This window comes from Mustela erminea, chromosome 13 (genome assembly GCF_009829155.1).
Source record: "Mustela erminea isolate mMusErm1 chromosome 13, mMusErm1.Pri, whole genome shotgun sequence".
In the NCBI taxonomy this organism is placed as follows: Eukaryota; Metazoa; Chordata; class Mammalia; order Carnivora; family Mustelidae; genus Mustela; species Mustela erminea.
Genome location: NC_045626.1, coordinates 25737206 through 25758354, shown reverse-complemented (window position 1 = coordinate 25758354; position 21149 = coordinate 25737206). Strand labels below are relative to the sequence as shown.

The following is a 21149-nucleotide window of genomic DNA, read 5'->3' as shown; positions in this document are numbered from 1 at the left end:
GCGGGGGTGAGGGGGCTCGCTCTGCCTTACCCGGGACAGCTCTGCGCTCACCTATACTGTATCTCAGCCTTCCACCTCATCTGTATTTCAGAAAATCCTCTAGCTCTTGAAACGGGTTTGGAAATCCCTGCACCAGGTAAGGCCTCGCGTGCGCGCCTTCTAGCAAATAAACTCGACATGCCTCTCGGATCCAGCGGGGCCTCCCCGGAACTGGCTGTCTCCACATCCCAGCCCTCCGTGCCCCGCTCTGACCACCCCCCGCCCCGACCTGGGGGCGGCGATACACACCTGGTGAAGCGGACCTCACAGATACTGCACATGTATGGCTTCTCCCCGGTGTGGGTCCTCATGTGCCGCGGCAGCTTCCCGGCCCCCATGATGACCTTGTGGCAGATGGGGCACTGCTGGGAGGCCTTGGGCTTCAGCTTGCGCTCCTCCACCAGCGGCCACGGCGGGAAGAGGCCCCCCAGGTGGGTGGCACTCAGGAAGTTGAGATAGGCACCGTAGTCACTCTCCGCCTTGATGGGGCCCAGCGGCCCCCCGGGAAGGTCGGGGAACATGTCCTTGAAGAAGTCGCTAGGGAAGGGGGGCGGTGGGGGTGGGGGCAGCTCCTCCTTCTCCTCTTCCTTGATCTTCCGGTTCTTGATGACCAGGTCTAGTGGCCCACTGTCCATGGGCTGCTCGGGCAGCTGGGCAAAGGCACCGAAGTCCCCCGGCCAGAGGTGCGGGAAGAAGTCGGGGGCGAACGGCGATAAAGAGGGTCTCCTGTCAGCGATGTTGGCCTTGGGGTACAGGTTCTCCCTCAGCAGAGATTCGATGGAGAAGTCCCGGATCACACCCAGATGCCCAGGGCCGCCGGCCTGGAAGGAGTCGGGGAAGTCCCTGGGTGTGTCCGAATAGGCCTTCTCGGTGAGATGGTCCGTCTTGGAAGGGCTTTGGTGGCAGTTGATGTCCTGGGGGTCAGGCAAGTTTTCTTGATCGGCGAAGTCCTCTGTGTCGTCGTCCTCGTCCTCCTCCTCTTCCTCCTCCTCCTCCTCCTCATCCTCCTCATCCTCGTCCTCGTCGTCGTCATCGTCGTCCTCCTTGTCGTCCTCCTCCCCGCCGTCCCCGCCGGGCTCCATGATCTCCAGACACACGTTCACGATGCACTGGATCTCCAGCATCCTGGCAGCGTTGAGGATGTGCTTGACGTTGGCGGCGGTGATGGTGAGCGTGGACGTGTAGGCGAAGTCCAGGATGGCGGCCAGGGCCTCGGGCTGGACGAAGTCGATCTCGTAGACGTACGGCTGGCTGGCGAGGGCGCCGGCCGTGAAGAGTTTCTTGAAGTACTTGCTGCAGGCGGCCAGGACGGAGCGGTGGGTACGGTACTCCTGCTCCTGGACCACCAGGAGCACGTCGCAGAGCAGGCCGTCATGCCGCTGCTCGTTCAGGCTGCACAGGACCTCACTGCTGTGGTTGGGGAAGGGAATGCCGATGAGCTCGTCGATGCCATTGGCCATGGTCTCAGCCAGAGCCCTGCAGGGATGCACGGAGAGGAGACCAGGATTAGAGGCATCGTCCCGGGAGGGGATCCCCGGTGCGGGCGCCCCCGGGAGGCCAAGCTGCTGGGCGTGGTAGCCACAGCACCTCCGCCCTCCCCTGCCCTCTCCCCCTCCACCAGGAGGTTGGCCTTCCTCTTTCTCGGCTTTACCAAACCCCACCTGCCGCTCAGGGCCCAGCTCTGAAAAGCCAGGCTTTTCACTGTCCAACATGCAGGTTCTCTCCTGGGACCCTGAAGGCCCTCAGAGTTAGGCTTCTCACTGGGCAGCGGGCATCCACCCTGCCACCAAGGCTGTGGAAGTTTCTTGTGAGCACGTTTTCCACTGAATTCCATTTCATTGACGTGGAGCTTTAGAAGCACCAGAAGGGACCACGGGAACCCCAACCTCTCTGCGTGCTATGGGGACAGCGTCCACCACTTATCCACATGACATCCATGGGTAAAGCGCCATGGGGGGAGTGGTCTCTCACTTCTTGGGGCTCCTGCTGGGAAAATGCTCTGGTTTTTTTTTTTTTTTTTTTGTCTTCCCCCCCACCCCCCACCAAACCTATGACTCAGGTAATGGATGAACATCTTGATCCTACTGGCTCCTGTGAAGAGCTGGGCTGGGGTGCTCCCCCCACCCCGTTTATGTTGAACTCTCAACCCTCAGTATCTCAGAATGCGACTGTATTTGGAGGCAAGGCCTTTAAGGAGGTGATTAAAGTTACAGCGAGGTCATATGAGCGAGCCCTCATCTGGTCTGACTGGTAGCCTTGTAGGAGGACAGGAGGCCACAGACACACACGGAGCAGCCACCCCATGAAGACACAGCGAGAAGATGAGTCCAGGAGGCCTCATCCCACAGATACCTTGACCTTGAACCTCCAGCCTCCAGAACCGTAACAAAATCGATCTCTGTTGTTGGAACCCCCTGGGCTCTGCTGCTTTCTTATGGTGGCCTGAGCAAATGGCACAGCTGCTAGGAATCGTAAAACCAATTTTGTGGCCCAGTTTCAGCATGGAAACTGGGGTCTTATAGTCCATGTTTTGCCTTCTGGACCTTCCTTCTGGCTTCCTCTTAGCTGATGAAGTTTCTCTTCTTTTGCACATCTTGACCTCTTTTTTTCTTTTAAATACTGACCTCCTATACATAAATATACCTCCTATTTATGTGTATCTGTGAGCTGTTTCAGATATAAAATACACATTTAAATTCCACATTAAATTCAAATACATCATTAATGTATCATGTCTGTATTCTGTTACCCTCGGGGAAAGGCATCCCCTGCAGGGAGAAGCCTCTTCGGAGATCCCTTAGCATTCTATATATAAAATACAAAGTGTGTCCAGTGAGAGCTGCCAGGAGGAAAAAGTACAGGATGGAGGACACCAGGAATTACCTCCCTGTAGGGAGTAAGACTCACAGCCCAAGTCAGCAGGTCCAACCCGGACAAAAAGCCACCTCAATTTTTATGCCACCACCTAGAGGAGGACCCTTCTACTTAGGGCAAAGCTTGATTTATGGCCCATGATAAATCCTAGCAAAACCTGGGCCATACCCCAGGGCGATTACCGTGGACAGAAGATAAAAAATAAAAACAAAACCTGAAATCCTTGTGCCCCTGTGGGAAGAGCTTTGGGGATCCCCACACATTTATCTTCTGGATGTTTCTACTCTGGGAAAGCAGAGGCAGTGGGAGGGGAGGAAGGGGAGGAGTGAGGAGTGCTGGGCACACAGTATGTGCGAATGGGGTCTGGACGTACCAGGAGCTTGGTGGGCAGTGCAGGGTGCTGGTGCTCCTTCTCCCTTCCAACCTCTCCCATCACCAAGGGCCCAAGGCTTCCCTGAGCAATCCCACTGGTGGGAGGGGCTCAGGAGGTTTCCCAGAGTGACAGCCTTGCTGCCCTCCCACCTTCTCATCTTTAAGAGGGCCAGAGACCCCACAGGCCAGACATTCATTCCCTAACTAGTCACTGGGTTTTTCCCAGTGCCAGGCTCTGCCCTGACCTCCAGGAATGCACAGAGGGCAGACCAAGAAAGCCCCTGTTCTAACCCCGCTTACAGACATAACTGTGATAAAGATACAGCAAGATTCACCAGAGAGAACTGAGAGCTCCCTCCACACCTCTCAAAATGGCTAAAATAAAAACAGGGATAACACTAAATGCTGGTGAAGATGTGGGGAAACGTGTACTCAGCCATTGCTGGTGGGCATGTAAAATGGCACAGCCTCTCTGGAAAACAACTTGGGGGTTTCTGAAAAAAACAAAATATGTAACTACCATTTGACCCAGCAAGCACTCTTGAGCATTTATCCCAGAGAAATAAAAACTTAGGTCCACACAACCTCAAATGCAAATGTTCTCAGCAGCTTTGTGCATAGTAGTCAGTAACTGGAAAACACCTGGATCTCCTTTAATGGGTGACCGGTTCACCAAGCCGCAGTGCATCCATTCCAGGGAGGACTAGGCAGCGATCAAAAGAAATGAGCTACTGATGCATACAATTCCTGGAAAAGCCAGAGTGAAAAAAGCCAATACTGGTAGGTTACATCCTATATGATTCCATTTACATAATGTTCTCGAGGTGGCATAATTATAGGCATGGAGAACATGGGAGGGTGGGGCAGGAGGGAGGTGGGCGTGGCTATAAAAGGGCAACACGAGGGACCCTCCTGGCGATGGAAATGTCCTGTACCTAGACTGTGTCAAGGTCACGATTGTGGCTGATGTCATACTATGATATTGAAAGATGTTACCATTGGAGAAAACTGGGTGAAGTGGACATGGGATATCCGGACGATCCTTTAAAGCCACATGAGAATCAACAAATGATGTCCAAAATAAAAAGTTTAATTTAAAAAATCAAATGATAGGAAACAACCTAAACCAATCAATAAATCTTCTTCCACCCCAATGTTATTTATCGTCTATCTATAGTAGTGGGTGCATGGTGGGGAGAGGGAGACTACTCAGAGTGGGCAGGGAGGACCTCCTTGAGGAGGTGTCCTTTGCCTGGATGGGAAGAAGGATCCAGCCACAGGATGATGTAGGGAACAGAGTTCCAGGCTGTGGGAACAGCAAATGCAAAGTGGGCAGTTCCACCAAGGCACTCTAGGTCTGGGGGGCCAGGTTCTGCTCTGAATGGTCCCATTTAACTTGGCTCTTTTCTACTGAAAAACCATCCCACTTCTACCTCCCTCCAGGAGGCTCAGGTCCCCCTGAGGTCCTACGTAGGACTCCCTTCTTTCTTTCTGACTAGGAAGGGCAACCCCAGGCTGCAGGCCTCAATTGTCCATGCCACAGAGAGAGCTCTGGGGCTCCTTCCTTCCCGGACACCCCAGGCTTCCCTGCTGTCATGGTGGGGGCTAGAGGGAAAGCAGAGGGCTTGAGAATGCCTGGCAGACTGAGAGGCTCCCTGCTGGATGGCTCCTTCTACACTGCCGTGACTGCCGGGTGTCCCAGATGGGCTGCTCTGTGGCAGGCAGGTCCCCCATGACCTTCTGTGCAGTGAGCTCAGACACTCAGGCCTCTTAGGGCTGGATGGCAGGATAGGGTCGGGCCGACCACAGGCCAAGTGCCTGCCCCCCACAGTGGGGCTCCCAAATGAGGGACCAGGACCGTCACCTGGCCTCAGGCCTGTCCATCTTCACAACAGCTGGCATTTAGCTCCTCTAATCATCACCGTCCCTATCTTACAGAGGAGGAGAGGAGGGACAAAAGGATAAATCACAAAGATGTTAAGTTACAGCATAAGGATCTGAGTCCGAAGCCCGGCTCCCCAGGCCAAGCTCTTAACCCCAACTGCTCTACCTCCTACGTCCACTCCACAAAGGCCACCAGGAAGGTCAAGGGTCCCTGCTATCCCACGAGGGGCCCAGACTTCGGGCATTCAGAGTTGCTCAGGGCTGCCTCTGTGCAGGAGGTGCGTGAAGGATTTGGGTCGGCAGGGGAGGTTGGCCCTCCCTTCCCAGGAGGGCCAAGCAGGCAGGGCCAGCAGGAGGACGAAGGCTTGGCCCACCCCGGGAGCTGCAGCATCAGGAAGTCTTCCCAAGCAGGCTTCAGGCTGTGGCTTTCCTCCAAGGGGGCAAAGCGGCTCTGAGACCCCAGAGGGGACCCTGGAACTCACCCACTTTCTCCTGGGGAGCCTCCCCTGCTCCGTACAAGCACCCCCCATCCTGCCCGGTGGTGGTGGTTCTGGCAAAGCTCTGCCAGGCAACAGGGGAGGAAGGGAGAGGAGGAGATAGAGCTGAGGCTCTGTCAGGCTTTCCCATCGCACCTTCTGAGCTGACGGCCCACAGCACTGATCTCAAATGTGCCCCACACCCTAGCCCTGTACCCTCTTCCCTCTCTAACTCCCCGACACAAAACCTGCTTCTCAGCCTCCGTGCCTTTGCTCGTGCTGAGCTCCTGGCTGGAGAGCACCCAGGACCCCGCACGTCCGTCATCCTCCTTCTCCAGGAGGTCACAGCCCACCCACACTCCCAGACTCCACTCAGATGAACCTTCCTCCGGCTCTCAATTCAGATGCCCGGAGGACTCCTGCCATGGACCTCACTCTGCCCTGGACTTGTTTTCTGCGTCTTGGTGTTTCTGCTCGAGATCAGACTGTCATTACGGCACGCAGCTGGTGAAGACCAAGGGCAGAGGCCCAGTGGCACCAAAATTATCGTTGTACATGTTGCTCACTATACAATGGCCCTCCCTTAAAGGCAGACTCAAAGATGTCATTCTTGTCTCCTGGCAGCAAGGACTCATGGCCTTGTGTGGTCCACTTCCTCGTGAATAGGGCTGACCTGTGTAACCAGTGGGATTTGCAGACGTGATGGTGTAACCAGTGGGATTTGCAGACGTGATGGTGTGCAACTTCTGAGAGGAGGTTATAAGGGACCCTCTGGGGGAAGCCAGCTGTCGTGTTATAGGGACACTCAGCACTCAAGCAGCCCAAAGGTAAGGGACCACAGCTTCCTGTCGGCAGCCAGCACCGGCTCACCCGCTGTGTGACGGAGCCACGGTGAGAGGGGGCCGTCCGTCCAGCCCCAGGCAAGCCTTCAGATGCCAGGGACCCCACTGATATTCTGGCTACAACTCTCTGAGAGTTGCTGACCTGGAGCCACCTAGCCGAGCTGCTCCTGAATTCCGGTCCCACAGACCCTGTGAGGCAGCAAATGCCTACTCCCCGTTTAAATTTCTAAATTTTAGAGTGATTTGTTACACAGCTATCAGTAGCTAACACAGAGCCTACTGACTTCGGACGCATGATAGATCTGTGATGTTTAGCAGACGATGGTTAAAAGCTCCAGTCTAACAAAATCAGTGTATTACAAGGCTGTTTTGATAGATGCAAGTCGATGCAGTAAGGAAATGGCCCCTTCTCCAAATTCCCACCCAGCTACCATACGGGTGGCAGGTTCCTTGTGCTCAGAGACACCCTCTCTGCTCAGGTTTGCAAATGGAAACGTGAGTGTTAAGCATCAAGTCCAAATCAGAAAAGTCCCAGAAAATCAGTTCTTTATGGAGAGCCACATTTTCTTGCTTGCTAAGGGCTTACTGCTTTAAGGACAAAAATGTTCTAAATGTTTCTGAGAGAAAATTCGTACAATTCTTTAAGCTTTCTCTTGCCTTTTCAAATAGAAGAGACGCAACCTACGGAACTGTGGGTGGGTGGTCAGTGTCTCATCGGAGCCCCCTGAAGAAGGGAGACTGGCCATTCCTACACTAACTGTCCCTCTTGTCACTCTGGGAGCCCCGTCTGTTGGGACTGGGAATCAGGAGCCCTTCGCTGTGTGGCTTTGGGAGGGCATTTGGCCTCTCTGGGCCTCTGGTTCTTCATCTTATCATCTCAAGTTCACGGAACACCTGATGACTTTTGTCATGATTTCCAGAAGCTGCAGGTGCAAAAGGGAGATGAGGACGGGCCTCCTCCTTGGGGCCTGGGTGGCCCTGGACACAGAGGCTGGCCTGCCTGCCCGGCAGCGACTTCTCATCGGTCTCGGTTCAGAGCTCTCGTCCCATTCCTGGAGGAGCAGATGGAACCATGACCCTGAGAGCCGTTCTTCCGGGCAGGAGGTGGGGCTGCCGTTTGCCGTTTCATTGTCTCTTTGGGAAGAATTGCCCCCTCCGTGCACTCCGGGAGCTTCCCCGGTGACCCTGAGCTTCCCAGGCCCTGGAGGGCCTGTAGACAGCACTGTCCCCAAGGGGATGCCACACCACACCCCTACCTTCCCGCCCAGGCCCTGCATCCCCTTCGTCACCCAAGGCAGGGCAGTGCTGTCTCCAAGAATAACACACTCAGGAAAGAGAATTACACACATACGCATGTGCACGCACACGTGCACACACACACACACACAAACTCTCAGCAGTCAGGAGTGGCATAATGCAAAATATAAACCTCTGGTTAGGACGGGGTAGGAAGAAAACATAGATCAGAAATATAAGGGGAAGCAGGAGAGGGGCGAGAGGGAAAGAGGAGCTTGGAGATGGAGAAAGGAGTTGGAAGAGGAAGGACGCAGGACAGCTGAAAACTTCTCCCGGATGTTCATCATTCCAGGGGACCGCCCCTGGGCCTCTGCCCTCCGGGGAAGGTTCTAGAGCCCAGGGATGTCGGAGCAGTCCTGTCTGACCAAAGCAGTACTTCTCTTCTCCGAGCCTCTGTTTATTCAGCTATAGAATGGGAACACTACTTGTCCCAGGTAGGGTGCCCATGTCCCCCTCTTCCCCAAACAGGGGGACGGGGCATGCCCCCAGTGTACTAGCTAAGGAGGGGAGGAGGTACTCCTATAAGAGAAACAGAAAAGTGGTGGGGACAGGGCGATTGGAAGAAGGCCACCAGGGCCTTCGAGCCACAGCTATGCCTTAGAGAAAGCTATGCCTTAGAGGCGCTTGGGTGGGTCAGTCAGTTAAGCACCCAGCTCTTGGTTTCAGCTCAGGTCATGATCTCAGGGTCCTGAGATTGAACCCGTGTCAGGCTCTAGGCTGAGTGTGGAGCCTGCTGAAGATTCTCTCCCTCTGTCCGCCCCTCCCCCTCGCTGCCCTCCCCTGGCTCACACTCTCAAAGGAAGAAAGGAAGGAAGGAAGGAAAAAGAAATCTGGCTTTAGAAGTCCTTCAGTACAAATTTCTTGAATGTGACTTGAATTTTTGTATTCTTTTGTGTCCTGTTCTGATAACCCGTCAAGCAAGCTGGCTAGAGCATTTACAAGAATCATTGCTACGACCTACCATGTACGGATGGATCGTAACATGCCGGTCACTGCGCCTCAAATCCTTCCTCAGCAAACACAGCTCTGAGCGGTGCCTATATTTTATTGTCACCTCCAATTTAGAGATCCAGAGCCCGGTATGGAGAGAGTGAGCCGCCGGAGCCTCAAGCTGGCAGGGGTCAGAGCAGGATTGGAACCCAGCGGCACCTGGGGCCAACACCCATATTCATCCCTTCCCACCACACTGCCTCCTACAAAGTCCAGCTTGGGATTCGAACCCTCCTCCCCCAAGGTCGTCTCTTACTGTAGAAATTTATCAGAGTCAGGGCTGAGGGATGTGGGCCGGAGAGGGGGGTTCGGGGCTGAGACCCATGCACATCAGGGTGGCTCAGTACCAAGCACAAATGAGAAGTAGGGACAGAAAGGCACTGGACCCCGGTGGCCTGGATGATCAGGCCCGGATTTCAGGAGGGGTCTTGTCTGCACTGTGCAGGACAGAGAGGATTTCACCGGACAGAGGGGCAGGAAGAAGCCGTCCCATATCATTTGGATCTGGAAGACTTTAGGTTTCCAGAATCCCCTCATGCAGGAACTGGTTTTCAGCCAGCAGGGGCCTGAAGTGGACAGACGGCCTTCTGAGAACAGAAGACCCTGCTCGGAGTGGTGGAGGGGGAGGCCCTTTTCTCGGACTGCCTGGGTCCACCTCCCGGCTCCCCTACTGATGGCCCCTGGGACTCAGTATCACCGTCCTCCAGCTCAGTTTCATCCTCTGTATGAAGGGCATGAGGGTCACGTTCACCTCTCAGAGCCATCCCGTGGCTCGGATGAGGAGAGGCACAAGAAGTGCCCTCTGGTACACAGTAAGCTCTCAACCAGTGTCCGCGGTGATGAAGTCCAGGAAGGACACGGACCCCTAACTGATGTCTCAGCAGGACCTTATTGGGAACTGTTTTGTCTTTTGCATAGTTTTCTAGAGGTCCACACTATGTAAGCACCTCTCCCAGAGATAGCCCGAGAACAGCCTTTACGTGCTCCCAGGGCCACCCTGACTCATGTAGGGCGTGATAATCTTCCAAAGCCCTTCCAGGGCTCCTGACTCATGTACTTCTAACCCAGGAAATAGGCAAGGCTGGGATACATTTTATGCCCATTTTACAGACGAGGAAAATGAGGCACAGACAGGAGCCTGTGCCCCAGGTGACACAATGGATTAGTTCTCAAGTCAAACTTTGCACTAAGGTGTCCCAACGCCCCCGCCTCTGCTCCTCTAATAGATTACAGTGCCCCACGCCCCCTGAGGTGCAGGTGCTAGTCAGGGACCCATGTTCTCAGACTGGTTTTACCGGAAACGAGACGTGCATGGTAGGCAAATGACGTACTCCGGCTGCCCTCGGTTTGCTTCTCGGGGAAACAGGGGAGTAATTGCCTAGATCTCACCTGCTCTAAGGCAGGCTTTGCTTCTATGTTTGGGTCAGGTTCAGACTGCCATGAAACAGCCGAATGAATGAGAGCCGTGGGCATAAACTTGAAGTCATAAAGGGCAGCGCGGTGGCTCCAACCCTCTGCCTTGGGAACACATAGCATTTAACAGAGCCCTGTTATTCATAAAGCACTTGCATTCATTCCTCTCATCCTTATATGATTCCCATTTGATGGGATCAGAGAGGCTAAGTGGCCTGCCCCAGGTCACACAGCTAGAAAACAGCGGGCTGGGCCTTGATGCCTACTCCAGTCCCATCTTTTTCTTGTCTTCCATAGCTGCCTTGGTGGTGTGATTTCTGGGACAGTTCTATTGCTTGGATCCACAAGCCCAGCACCTCCCCGAGTCCTGCTCGTTTCAGCAAATCTGGGACTCAGGGTTATGCTTCTATCTGCCAAACCCCCAGGGCAGGCTGGCCCCAGCCCGCAGACTCCTGCTGCCCTGGGAGTGGTCCCACTGGTCTCGAGCCCCAGCTCCTCCCCAGCCTGGGCATGGAGCTTTAAAGCCACTCGGCAGAAGGTGGCCACAGTGAGGGTGAGGGGCCGTACAGGGGCCGAGAAGGGACGTGGCGTTCTTTTCCAGACCTGGCCATGAGGCTGGGCGGCCACTCCTATGGGCAGTGGTCTATGTGGGTCCTGAAGCCTGCAAGGGGCTGGTGGGCCGGAGCAAAAGAGGGGCAGGGAGGCCTGACCCAAGCAGTTGGCAGGCCCCACAAACCTCTGCCCAGGCATGCTCCACCCAGCCCTTGGCAGGTCCCTAAAGCAGGGCAGCCACACCTCTTGGCCCCTGAATGCCCCGGGGCCTCAGCTGCCCCAGTAGCCCTGGCGAGATTTGCAGGCTGGGAGGCTGGGCCCGGCCCCTTCAACTTCCAGCCCGCCTCCCAGAGCACCCCAGGCAGGGTACCCACAGCTGGGAGAAGCCGACCCCGCCTGCTCTATTACCCTGACAGGACACACCCAGGGCCCACGGTCCCCGGTGCACCACACCTCGGGCCTGGGACTTGGAGCTGGCTGGTTTCTGCGAAATGAGTTCTGGGCTTCCTTCTCCTGCTGAAGGTGCTGGCCACAGCAGGAGTTCCGGGAACGCTGGGATTCAGCTCCCTCCACCCCGCCTCACACAGTGTGTCTCCTCTTCTCTTTCCCCCAATGCCTCGTCCCCCCATCCACAGGACAAGACATGTGAGGGCTGGGCCAAGGGCCAGGACAGATAGGCCCTCCTGGGTTTTCATCCCAGCCATGGCCAGAGTTTTCCTGTCCCTGCGGCTGGGGGTCTGAGTGTTTTTCTCCTGTGATCAGTCGCTTGGGTTCCTGCTCCACTGTTCTCTGCTGAAACCCCTGTGTCCATAGTGCTTCGTGCCTGTCCAGTTCTATACTCTGCGAGGCTTATCCTCATCGGCTTTTCTCCATGCATTTCCCGAGGATCCCCGGGACGGGAGGAATGACTTTGCTGATGACAAATTTAAGCTCAGGCTGGTCATCACACCAGCCCAAGGTCACAGAACTAGGTAAGGGACAGAGACCCCAGACCTCCTGCCTTGTAGCCCAGACTGTCCACTGTATTGTGCTGCGTCCCTTGCCCACGCCCGTCCTCACCATCATCACCACCTGCACCTCCCCCCATACCCTGCACCAGTTTGATTTGATGAGAACAAGGTCTAGGACCTCCCACAGGGGTTGGAGTAGGAGCAAAACCCAGGTGGGGGTTCTTCCTACTTAAATTCTTCCTGGGGTGAAACCTGCTCGAGGGGACAGACTTGAGGGGTACCTAGGAGGGTGGCCTGAGAGACGGCCAAGGAAGAATGAGGGGCGGCTCCACATCCCGACATTGGTGATAGACAAGACATGGGGGTATAGGAATGTCAGAGCTGCTCACTTACCCTGTAGAGGAACCCCTCCCTCTTGGCAACAGTGGCCCATAAGCAACTGAGTGAACCCAAAGTGGGTGTATGGGGTTATTGTCCCCAACCCCTCACCCAAGGGGTGGTTTGAAGCCTTTCACTTTGCAAAAGTACTTTCACCTCCTTGAGATTATACCCATTTTGCAGAAAAGGAAACAGAAGTGAAGTGAGGTCAAGGTCATAAAGCAATGTGGTTAAGACTCTCGAAGAACTCGCATATGCCCGCCTTCCCCCTAACAGGGCCATCGATTTTTCTACAGCTGAGCGGTGACCTTGCAGGAAAGATAGAAAGAGTGGGCTCTCTAAGGGGCTGCGCAGCCTCAGGAACACAATGAGGGCCTTCTTCAGTGAGCTGGAGGGCGGCTGGGGGCCCCAGCTGAGCACCCAGCAGGAGGGTCCCCCTGCTGACGGTGGGAGTCTGGGCCCGACAATAAAGTGCTGCCCCTCCCAGCTGCTGTCCTTTCATTATTTACTGATCCTTTGTTTCTTCGAGGACGAGGTGAAGGGGGGGCAGGGAAGACTTGTTTTTAGAAAAATCGCACACCTCTTTATGTTCAAAATAAAGGATTTACTACTTGTGTTTATAACAGGTGATTTCCTGAGCCAGAAAACTCCTTGGGAGGCTTATTAAACCTTATTAAGCCACTGAAAATTTAGATAATAAAATAAATCACTTGTCTCCCATAAACAGCTCTAGGCCCCGTGTTAGCAAGTCTGAGTCTCAGCTGCCTCCTGGGGGGGGGCGTGCTTTTTAGGTGCACTGGCTGCTGGGCTCAGCGGGGGTCGGGGGGTGGGGGGGGCCGGCTGAGCCAGTCCCCTGGGAGCACTCTTCTCTTCACATCTCTGTCCAGAGATGCTGTCTCCTGCAGGGGGAGAGGGAGCGGCTTCACGTTTGTTAGTTATTTAAGGGGGTGTGCGTGGACTCTTGGGTTAAGTGGCACCCAATTTGCATTCTTCCTGGGGATATTTTAGTGTCTTTTCTAGAAGGTACCAAAGTGGCTTGCAGAGCTGGCCAGCCCCTCTGCCTGCGCTCTGCCTGCACATCCCAGTATCCCTGTGCAAAACCACTGCCACTGCCACCCCAGGGGACTTTACAAGGGGAAGAGGGGAAAGCAGAGGCCAGGTGAGAGGGCCATAGCTGGGATGGAGAAAGGTCAAGTTGGTTTTGGGAAAGAGAATGAGGGGTAAGGGCTGAGAAATGCCCCGGAATGCAGTCTACAGAGAGGGGTAACCCCTTTCGGGGAGGAAGGGCAGTCATTGCCCGTGTTTACAATTAATCTCTGCCCTGCAGCTGGATTCCAGGTGACCTTGGCGCGGCCACGTTCCCTCTCTGAGCTTCAGTTTCTTCTTTACTGGAAGACCAGGAGGCTGCTGCCCTCAGACTGAACAGCTCTATGCTCTCCTCCAGCTAATCCACTTAAATATTTGAGTTCTAGGGTTGATTCTTGGATTCCAAAGTCATGAACAGCTCACTTTGGGCAACCTTGGGCCTGCTGCACCCAACTGTGAGTTTCCTGGTTCTGTCCAGCCCTTCCCCGCCAGGTGTGACAGGGACAGGGCCAGGGCACACGGGGAAAGAAGCGTGAACACACTTTGGGCTTTCAAAGGACGGATGTTCCATAAATTCAGGGAGGGATGAGCATTTGGCCACACTGGGCAGAGTGATGGAGACCCAACAGGTTGGTAGAAAGTGCTGGCTGTGTGCCCTCCCCCTGCCCCCAAGGGAGGGGAGGGCACAGAGCCAGCACTTTCTACCTGACACTTGGATGGGGATGGTTGGATGCTCGTGGAGCCAAGTGGTGGCAGGGCAGAGCCTGGAAGCCGCTTCTCCAGAATGGGCACTAATTCATCACAAACAACCCCTCAGGCCCTGTGGGAGGCTGTGGGGGCACAGACAGAGACACAGATGGACAGAGAGACAACCTGTGGGAGACGGAGGGTTAATTCTGAGCTGCCTGCAACGGAGAGCAAGGGAATCAAACTGGTAACTGAGATACTCATCGATGCCAGATGATGTCCTACATATTTTATGCAATTCTCTCACTTAATCCTCTCAAAAACACCACGAGGTGGCCAGTGCCATCATCATCACCCCATTTTTCAAACGGGGAGACTGAGATAGAACTGTGACTCGAACCCAGGCAGCTGGGCCCCACATTTCCTGAACAGGCCGCAAGGCCGCCTCTCAGCTGGTGGAGTTTGGCCTTTCTAGGGAGGGCTGGAGAAGCGGGGAGGGGAGGCTGAACTCCTGGCCGGAAGAACTCGCAGTACAGAATTAACACTAGGAGTGGGGAGTGCCAGCCCAGGGGTGTGGACAGGTCCCCAGGGGGGCAGGAGGCAGGGGCCCTGGGTGGGTCAGGGAGGCTGCTCCACCCACGAAATGATGTGGGGGTTGACCTCAGAGGCACCTAAGCAGCCGGGGTTGGGGCAGGGAAAGAAGAACATTCTGGCAGAGAGAACAGTGTGTGGAAAGCAAGGCACAGAAGCTGGAGTGTAACACTGTGGGAACAATGGGTAGTGGGGTGCTGGGTGTCATGGCTGCTGTTCACTCTTCGGGGAATCCTGGGGGGAATGGGGAGGCGGGGGGGAAGCACGGAGGTGAGGCCTCGGGAACATCGGGACTGTGTAAGCAGCCACGGGAAGGAAGTCCCGGAAGGTTCTGGACGGGAGAGGAATCTGCCTGGCATGGCATTTGAGGCGGGTGTTGCAAGAGGGCTAGGGAAGGGCAGCTGGAAACCAGCTAGGAGACTGTATTTTCAGACCCAGGAAGGAGCTAGCTCCCATTACTCACAGCCACGCTCCTGCCCTTCTCAGGGCACCAGACCTCCCAGACCTCCCAGACCTCAGGTGGGATCTGGTGGGGAAGGGCTTCGGCCTCCTGCTTCGGTGGGGGGCAGGAGGGCAGAATCACACTCCTGGGCCTCGGCCCAGGTGTAGGACGTCCTAGGTATGCCTCAGCCCTGGAAAAACACTGCTGCCTCCCTGCCATTGTCCGCCTCAACCTGCAGACAGCACCCAGGTCAGCCACCCAGCTGGATGGCCTCAAGGATCCCTGCTCAGCCTGTGTTTTCCAAAGGAAGTGAAACCTCAGATTTGCCTCCGATCTTGCTTTTTTTCTTCTAAACAGACGCCATCCACCACGAGAACCGCCTGGTGTTTGGCTGGGAAGAACAAACTAGAAGCTTGCAATTTTCAGGCTTAATTGCACAGTTACGTATAATAGTATTATATAGGACTTTTATTGCACTGGGAAAGTCCAAGCATTTCCTTTTCCTATTTATACTCCAGCCCAGTCTCTCCTTTGCTGTAATGTCCTTCCTTGCCTGCTGCAGAAGCCGAAGGCTGTTCGGTTCCAGGAGCCCTTTCCGAAGAAAGGACAATTGGGACATGAGTGGAAACTCATTTGTCTTAAGTGGTTTCCTAGGGGAACATCAGTCAGTCAATTCATACTGGTCATCAGTTACTCAAATGTTTGCTTGACCTGGGCTTCACACTGTGTGGGGTTTTAAACAAGACCCCAAACCTGCTTTTGAGGGGCTTCTGGTCTCACTGAGCAGGTGAGACTAACCCACATCAAAATACTAGACAGAAATAGGACCCAAGAAGGAATCTAGGGTGGTCTGGGAGCTACGATCAGGAATGGGAGGCCAGGAAGGGAGAGGTGGGGGTCCAGGACCCCAGTGCTGGGCTGGGGGTGGGGAGCCTTCATAATGATGTGCAATAGGCTTTCCTCTGTGAGTGAGCACAGCCCTGGGAGTCTGGCCTTCCCTGTAGTTTGGTTTCCCAATGCAAACCTCGAAAACAGGTGTCTGTCTTCCCTGTATCATGCCCGCACTCAGCCACAGGAGCCCAGCACCAAGGCCTGGGCTCTCCCAGCCTCTGGGGAGAGGCCTCACCTGCCAACAGCTTCCAGAGTAACTACCCCACCCCCAACCCTTCTCCTGCCCCGCCCTGCCCTCCGCTACCCACCACCGCTCATCACTCGTCTTCCCTCCGCCCTAAGAGTTTTGGTTAAGATTATCCCAAATTACACTGAAAATATTCTCAAGGCACAAGAATCCTCACCCACACTCCCCGGTAGCCCCCAGCCCAAAGAAGCCTGGTTGGCCTACCAAGGAGCTGGAATGGGCTCCGTGATTTCCTCACACTTAAGGAAGTCTGGTCCCCCTTTGAAGTCTCAAGATCAAACATACGGAATAAGCGTTAGAAAGTTAAAAAGTTAGAAGAGAGTTTGGCAAAAGCCCATTATTTGCAGAGGATAGAATTGGATACTTTCCTAAATAAACAATGGACAAGTTCAAAAATACGTTAGAGGAGCCCATTGACTTGGCAACAAAAGTAGATGTAACACCTAGGAATAAGCTCATAAGAAATGTGCAAGATCCATATAAGAGAAGTGACTGGAGCATTTTTTGGAGATATTTAAGTGGAAAGATACACCCTGGTCTTGGGTATGGAGCCATAATGCTGGGAACACACCAGAGCCTCCTAAATTATTCAATAAATCCAATATGATCCCAATAAATATATCAACCAGAATTTCTATTGAAATTAGATAAGTGGACTCTAAAGTTCATGCGGAAAAATAAGCATTTAAGAATGGCTGAGAGAGTTTTGAAGCAGATGAGTGACCGGAGTAGGGAGACTAGCCTTACCAGATAGGAAAACACATTATAAAGCCATAAACATAAAATATTTGGCACTGGATCCTGAACAGTGAGACAGATCAATAGAAAGTCATAGACAGTCCATAAATGGCTTCATATAAATTCATATCTGTATAAATTTAGCATACAATAAAGGAGGGAACTCAATTTCTATTTTAAGATGAACTTTCCAATAAATGGGACTGGGACAACCGGCCAAATCATATAGGAAACCAAACAAAACAAAACTTGGATCCCTTACTCACTTCTTATGCCAAAATAAATGACAGGTACAGCAAAGATTTGCAAGTTTAAAAAAATAGCAAAAAGGAAATATCGGAGAATGAGTTTATAATCTCAAAGAGAACTGCTTTTCTTTCTTTTTTTTTTTTTTAAGATTTTATTTATTTGACAGACAGAGATCACAAGTAGGCAGAGAGGCAGGCAGAGAGAGAGGAGGAAGCAGACTCCCCCCTGAGCAGAGAGCTGGATGCGGGGCTCGATCCCAGGACCCTAGGATCATGACCTGAGCCGAAGGCAGAGGCTTAACCCACTAAGCCACCCAGGCGCCCCGGGAACTGATTTTCTAAGTCAGACAGAAAATCTCGAAGCCATAAAAGATTGATAAATCTGACTAAATAATGGCTTAAAAATTTGTGCACGACAAAAATCCCGTAACAAAATCAAAGCACAAATAAACCGGGAAAAATATTTGCAGAACATATGATGAAGGGCTAATTTCCTTTATAAAGAGAGCTTATATTAGATCAGGAAAAATCTACAGCTTGTTAGAAAGATTGGCAAAAGGCACGAACGGGAAGATCACAGGAAAGGAAATACAGACAGCTTTTAAATATGCGAAAAATGCTCAAGATCATTCAGCATTAAATACATAAAAATGAAATAGAAATAGATTTTAATTTTCATCTGTCAGATGGGCAAAAAATAAATTCTGATGACCTAGAAACTCCCCTTCTAGATTTTTATCTTATAGTTTTATTAGCACATGTGCCCCACTTATGGACAAGGATCACCCCTCGCAGCATTGATTCCATGAGCAAAGACGAGAAGCAAACCATATGTTCATCAGTGGGGGGCTAGCTTGACACGTGGTGGAGTTCTAGGCAGCCCTTAAAAAGGAGGGGCACCTGTGTATTGTTATACAGAGAACTATCTCTCAGATTTATTGCAAAGCGTGCTGCCTTGTGCATGGTTTGTTGCCATGTTTGGAAAGAAAAAAATGACTGCATACACATTCTTTGGCAGGTGCATGGGCTATCTTTGGAAAGACACTAAAAACTGGTTACAGGTGCTCTTCAAGATAGGATTGGAGAACTGCCAGTGAGGGGTGGAAGGTAGATTTATTTTCCTATATCCACAGTTGATATAGATGATATTAGAATTTTAAAGGCATTACTATTAAAAATATTGAGTGATTTGGATTCTCTCCCCTCTTTCACAAACTCCCAAATCTTCTGTGGGGTTTTTTGTAATGTCTGATCACTGTCAATCTGTTGAGGGACATTTCAACTACTCTGTCTCAGTTTTTCTGTCTGTAAAATGGGGTTAATCACACTGGGCTGTCTATCTCAGAGGTGGTTGTGCAGATCAGATGAGAATTGGATGAGGACAAGCTTTAGCCGTCATCAGGTCTTGTAGGATACAACTGTGGGATATTAGGGGTGGCCCAGGTTCTGTCCAGCACCTACATGCCACTTAGCAATATTCCTATGGCTAGAAATGGTAGGCCATGGGTGAGAGGGAGATTCTTCTATAGTGGAAGAACACGTGGTTTCAGCCTCAGGAGTCTGACACAGGGAACAGGAGGAACCCTGATATGTTTTTAGCATCTTGTGAATGGCAGGACTCCTAGGACGGCCTGGCTGCAAATGGGGTTCATCACAATAATCAAAACCTACCGCTTCCTAGTCCCCCACCTATTTCACACATATTAACTCATTCATGATGCCCATTCTACAGATGCAACCACTGAGCTCTAGAGGCTTGAAGTGACCCACTCAAGGTACCCAGATGGTAAGAATCTGAGCCCCTGGGCCCTGTTCTGCACAGAACTTTCTATGGCTCCCTTTAGGGCATCCCACCACCCCAGTCTGCCCACCGTGGTCCTTTATAGTCTGGTCTTAACCTTATTTCCCAGAGTTGTCTAACCTCAGCTATCTCTTGGCATTGCCCTCCAAACACACCAGGCTCATTTCAGCTTCTGCACCTGTTCCTGAGCCTGCTCACACCTGTCCTGTGATCCCAGTCTTTTCAAGACCCTCCCTGAATCTCACTTGTCCCTGTTGAACCCAAGGTGACTTTCCACTGTGTGTCAGTCAGCCTCCAAGATGGCCCCCCAAGGATCTTCACTTCCTGGTATTCACATCTTGTGACTTCCCTCTCACATTGTATCAGGGTTGGTCGGTGTGACCACAGAACACAAGGATGTAATGGTGTGTGACTTCCAAAGCTAGGTTATAAGAGACATTGACACTTTCGCCTGGCTTTCTCTTGGAACTCTTGCTGTGGGGGGAACCAGCCGCCATGTTGGGAGATACCTAAGCAGCCTATGGACAGCTCCAAGGGAGGAACTGAGGCGTCCCACCAGCATCCAGCACCAGCCTGCCAGTTGTGTGAGTGAACCAACTTAGAAGCAGGTCTTGCAGTCCCAAACAAGACCTAAGATGACTGTTGTCCTAGTCAGTCAAAATTTTGACTGCCACCTCATGAGAAACCCTGGGCAGGAACTCCCTAGCTAAGCAGCTCCTGAATCCCTGACTAAAAAAAAAATCATGAGGATAATAAATGCTATTATTTTAAGCTGCTAAAGTTTGGGGGGCACTTTTGGTAGGCAGCAACAACTAACGAATGCACATTTCTTTCAAACCCTTTGGGAGTTGGGACCTTACCCCTTTGGCCCTCACCCATTTACTCTTTGCCTAGCTTTTCATGTGTATAATCTTGGATTCCCAACAAAATAGTAAACAAGTGTGGGTCATAATTCCCCTAGATCTCCCATCACACCTAGTTGGGGGGGCTGGAGACGGAGGGAGAGAGCCACAGTGATTTTTCTGGCTTCCTATTTGTGAAGGGAAGGCAAGTAAGTGAGAGGTCACAGCACCCGGGTGCGGGATGCTTCCTGCTCAACCAGGACCCACCTAAGTATGTACACAACTCACAGAATACCTGCAAACCCACAGTCTAAGACCCACAGCTCACCCTCACACCAAAGCATTCAGGGGGGAGCCATCCGAATGTTCCCCAGTGAATCAGATGCACAACCCACAGCCAGGGGTCTCCTGGAGGGCGGGGGCGAGAAAAGAGCCTGGAAAGGGCTGTTGTCTCATACTCACTACCCTGACTGCTACTTGTGATTTATTGCTTGCTCCACACCCTCTCCAAAAATGTTTCTTTCAAAGCCAGAGTGACAGCCTCCTTTTAGCATTTCTGACATTCGATTCTGAATAGATGGGGTGCTTAAGCCCCAGGAACAGTTTAGGAGTTTAAGAATCATAAAGAAAACTACTGTAGAGGGAACTGCTGCTTGTAAAGCAGCCCCCTCCCCACCAGCCCCTCTCGGAGCCAGAGCTGCCTGCCTTGTCCCCAGAGACACAGCTCCGAAACCACCCAAGCTCTTTCCCCTACAGGCTGTCAGTGGGAGGATGTGACCCCCACTCTCCTCCTCCCCAACTCCCTCCCCCGCGCCCATCTCTTTCCCAGGCCAGCAGGCTGATTTTCCAAGACTCATCAAAAAAGCTTGAAGGGAGGAGGTAAGCCCTTTTGTAAAATGGCATCTACGCAGACGCAGACCCCCCCGTTTTTTTTCAGCTGGGTGGGTGGAGGTGACCAAAGATACAATTATAACGGAGCCCATCCTCTCCCGCGAGACCCATTTTACCCAGCGTGTAATAAAGCCCCAGCTCATCCACCCTCTGATTTGGGTCAGATGAGATGAATTTTTAGCTTTTCTGGGGAGTTCGTGCCAGCGGGGGCAGCAGAGGAGGGGAGGAACAAACAAATAAGCTGCGGCTCCCTGGAAGAAAGGAAGACTAGGGAGCAGACAGAGCAGGAGACTCAAGAGGTCTCCCTGGGCTCCTTCCGCCATGTCTCTGCTTCCAAGTTAGCTACCCAGGTCCTAAACCTTGGCTGAGATCATGGGTCTCCCTCTCTTTTGCCCCCTTGCTCCCAACATCAGTGCGCCGTCCCGGGGCCACCGTCTTTCTTATCTGTGCTCTTCTCTCCATTCCTGCTGCAGCCACCGGTGCCATCACACGGCCCTTGTCCACCTTGCTCCTCTGTCTCCTGCAGACAACCTGCCTCCAACAACTGGAAGGCATTACCAGCATGCCTGCCTCCTACCACCTCAGCCCTGCTCAGTCTGTCCTGTCGGCTGAATCTCCC

At 52.9% G+C, this 21149-nt stretch overlaps 1 protein-coding gene across 4 annotated transcripts in view; it reads right to left on the bottom strand.

The window, feature by feature from the left end:
• ZBTB7C (zinc finger and BTB domain containing 7C) overlaps positions 1 to 21149 on the bottom strand; it is a 336440-nt gene that overhangs the window by 11523 nt on the left and 303768 nt on the right. For all 4 annotated transcript variants that reach the window (XM_032310027.1, XM_032310026.1, XM_032310028.1 and 1 more), the window contains one exon: positions 289 to 1515. In XM_032310027.1, the coding sequence (XP_032165918.1) occupies positions 289 to 1499 (1211 nt within the window). In that variant the 5' untranslated portion in view covers positions 1500 to 1515. The remainder of the gene's footprint in view (positions 1 to 288; positions 1516 to 21149) is intronic.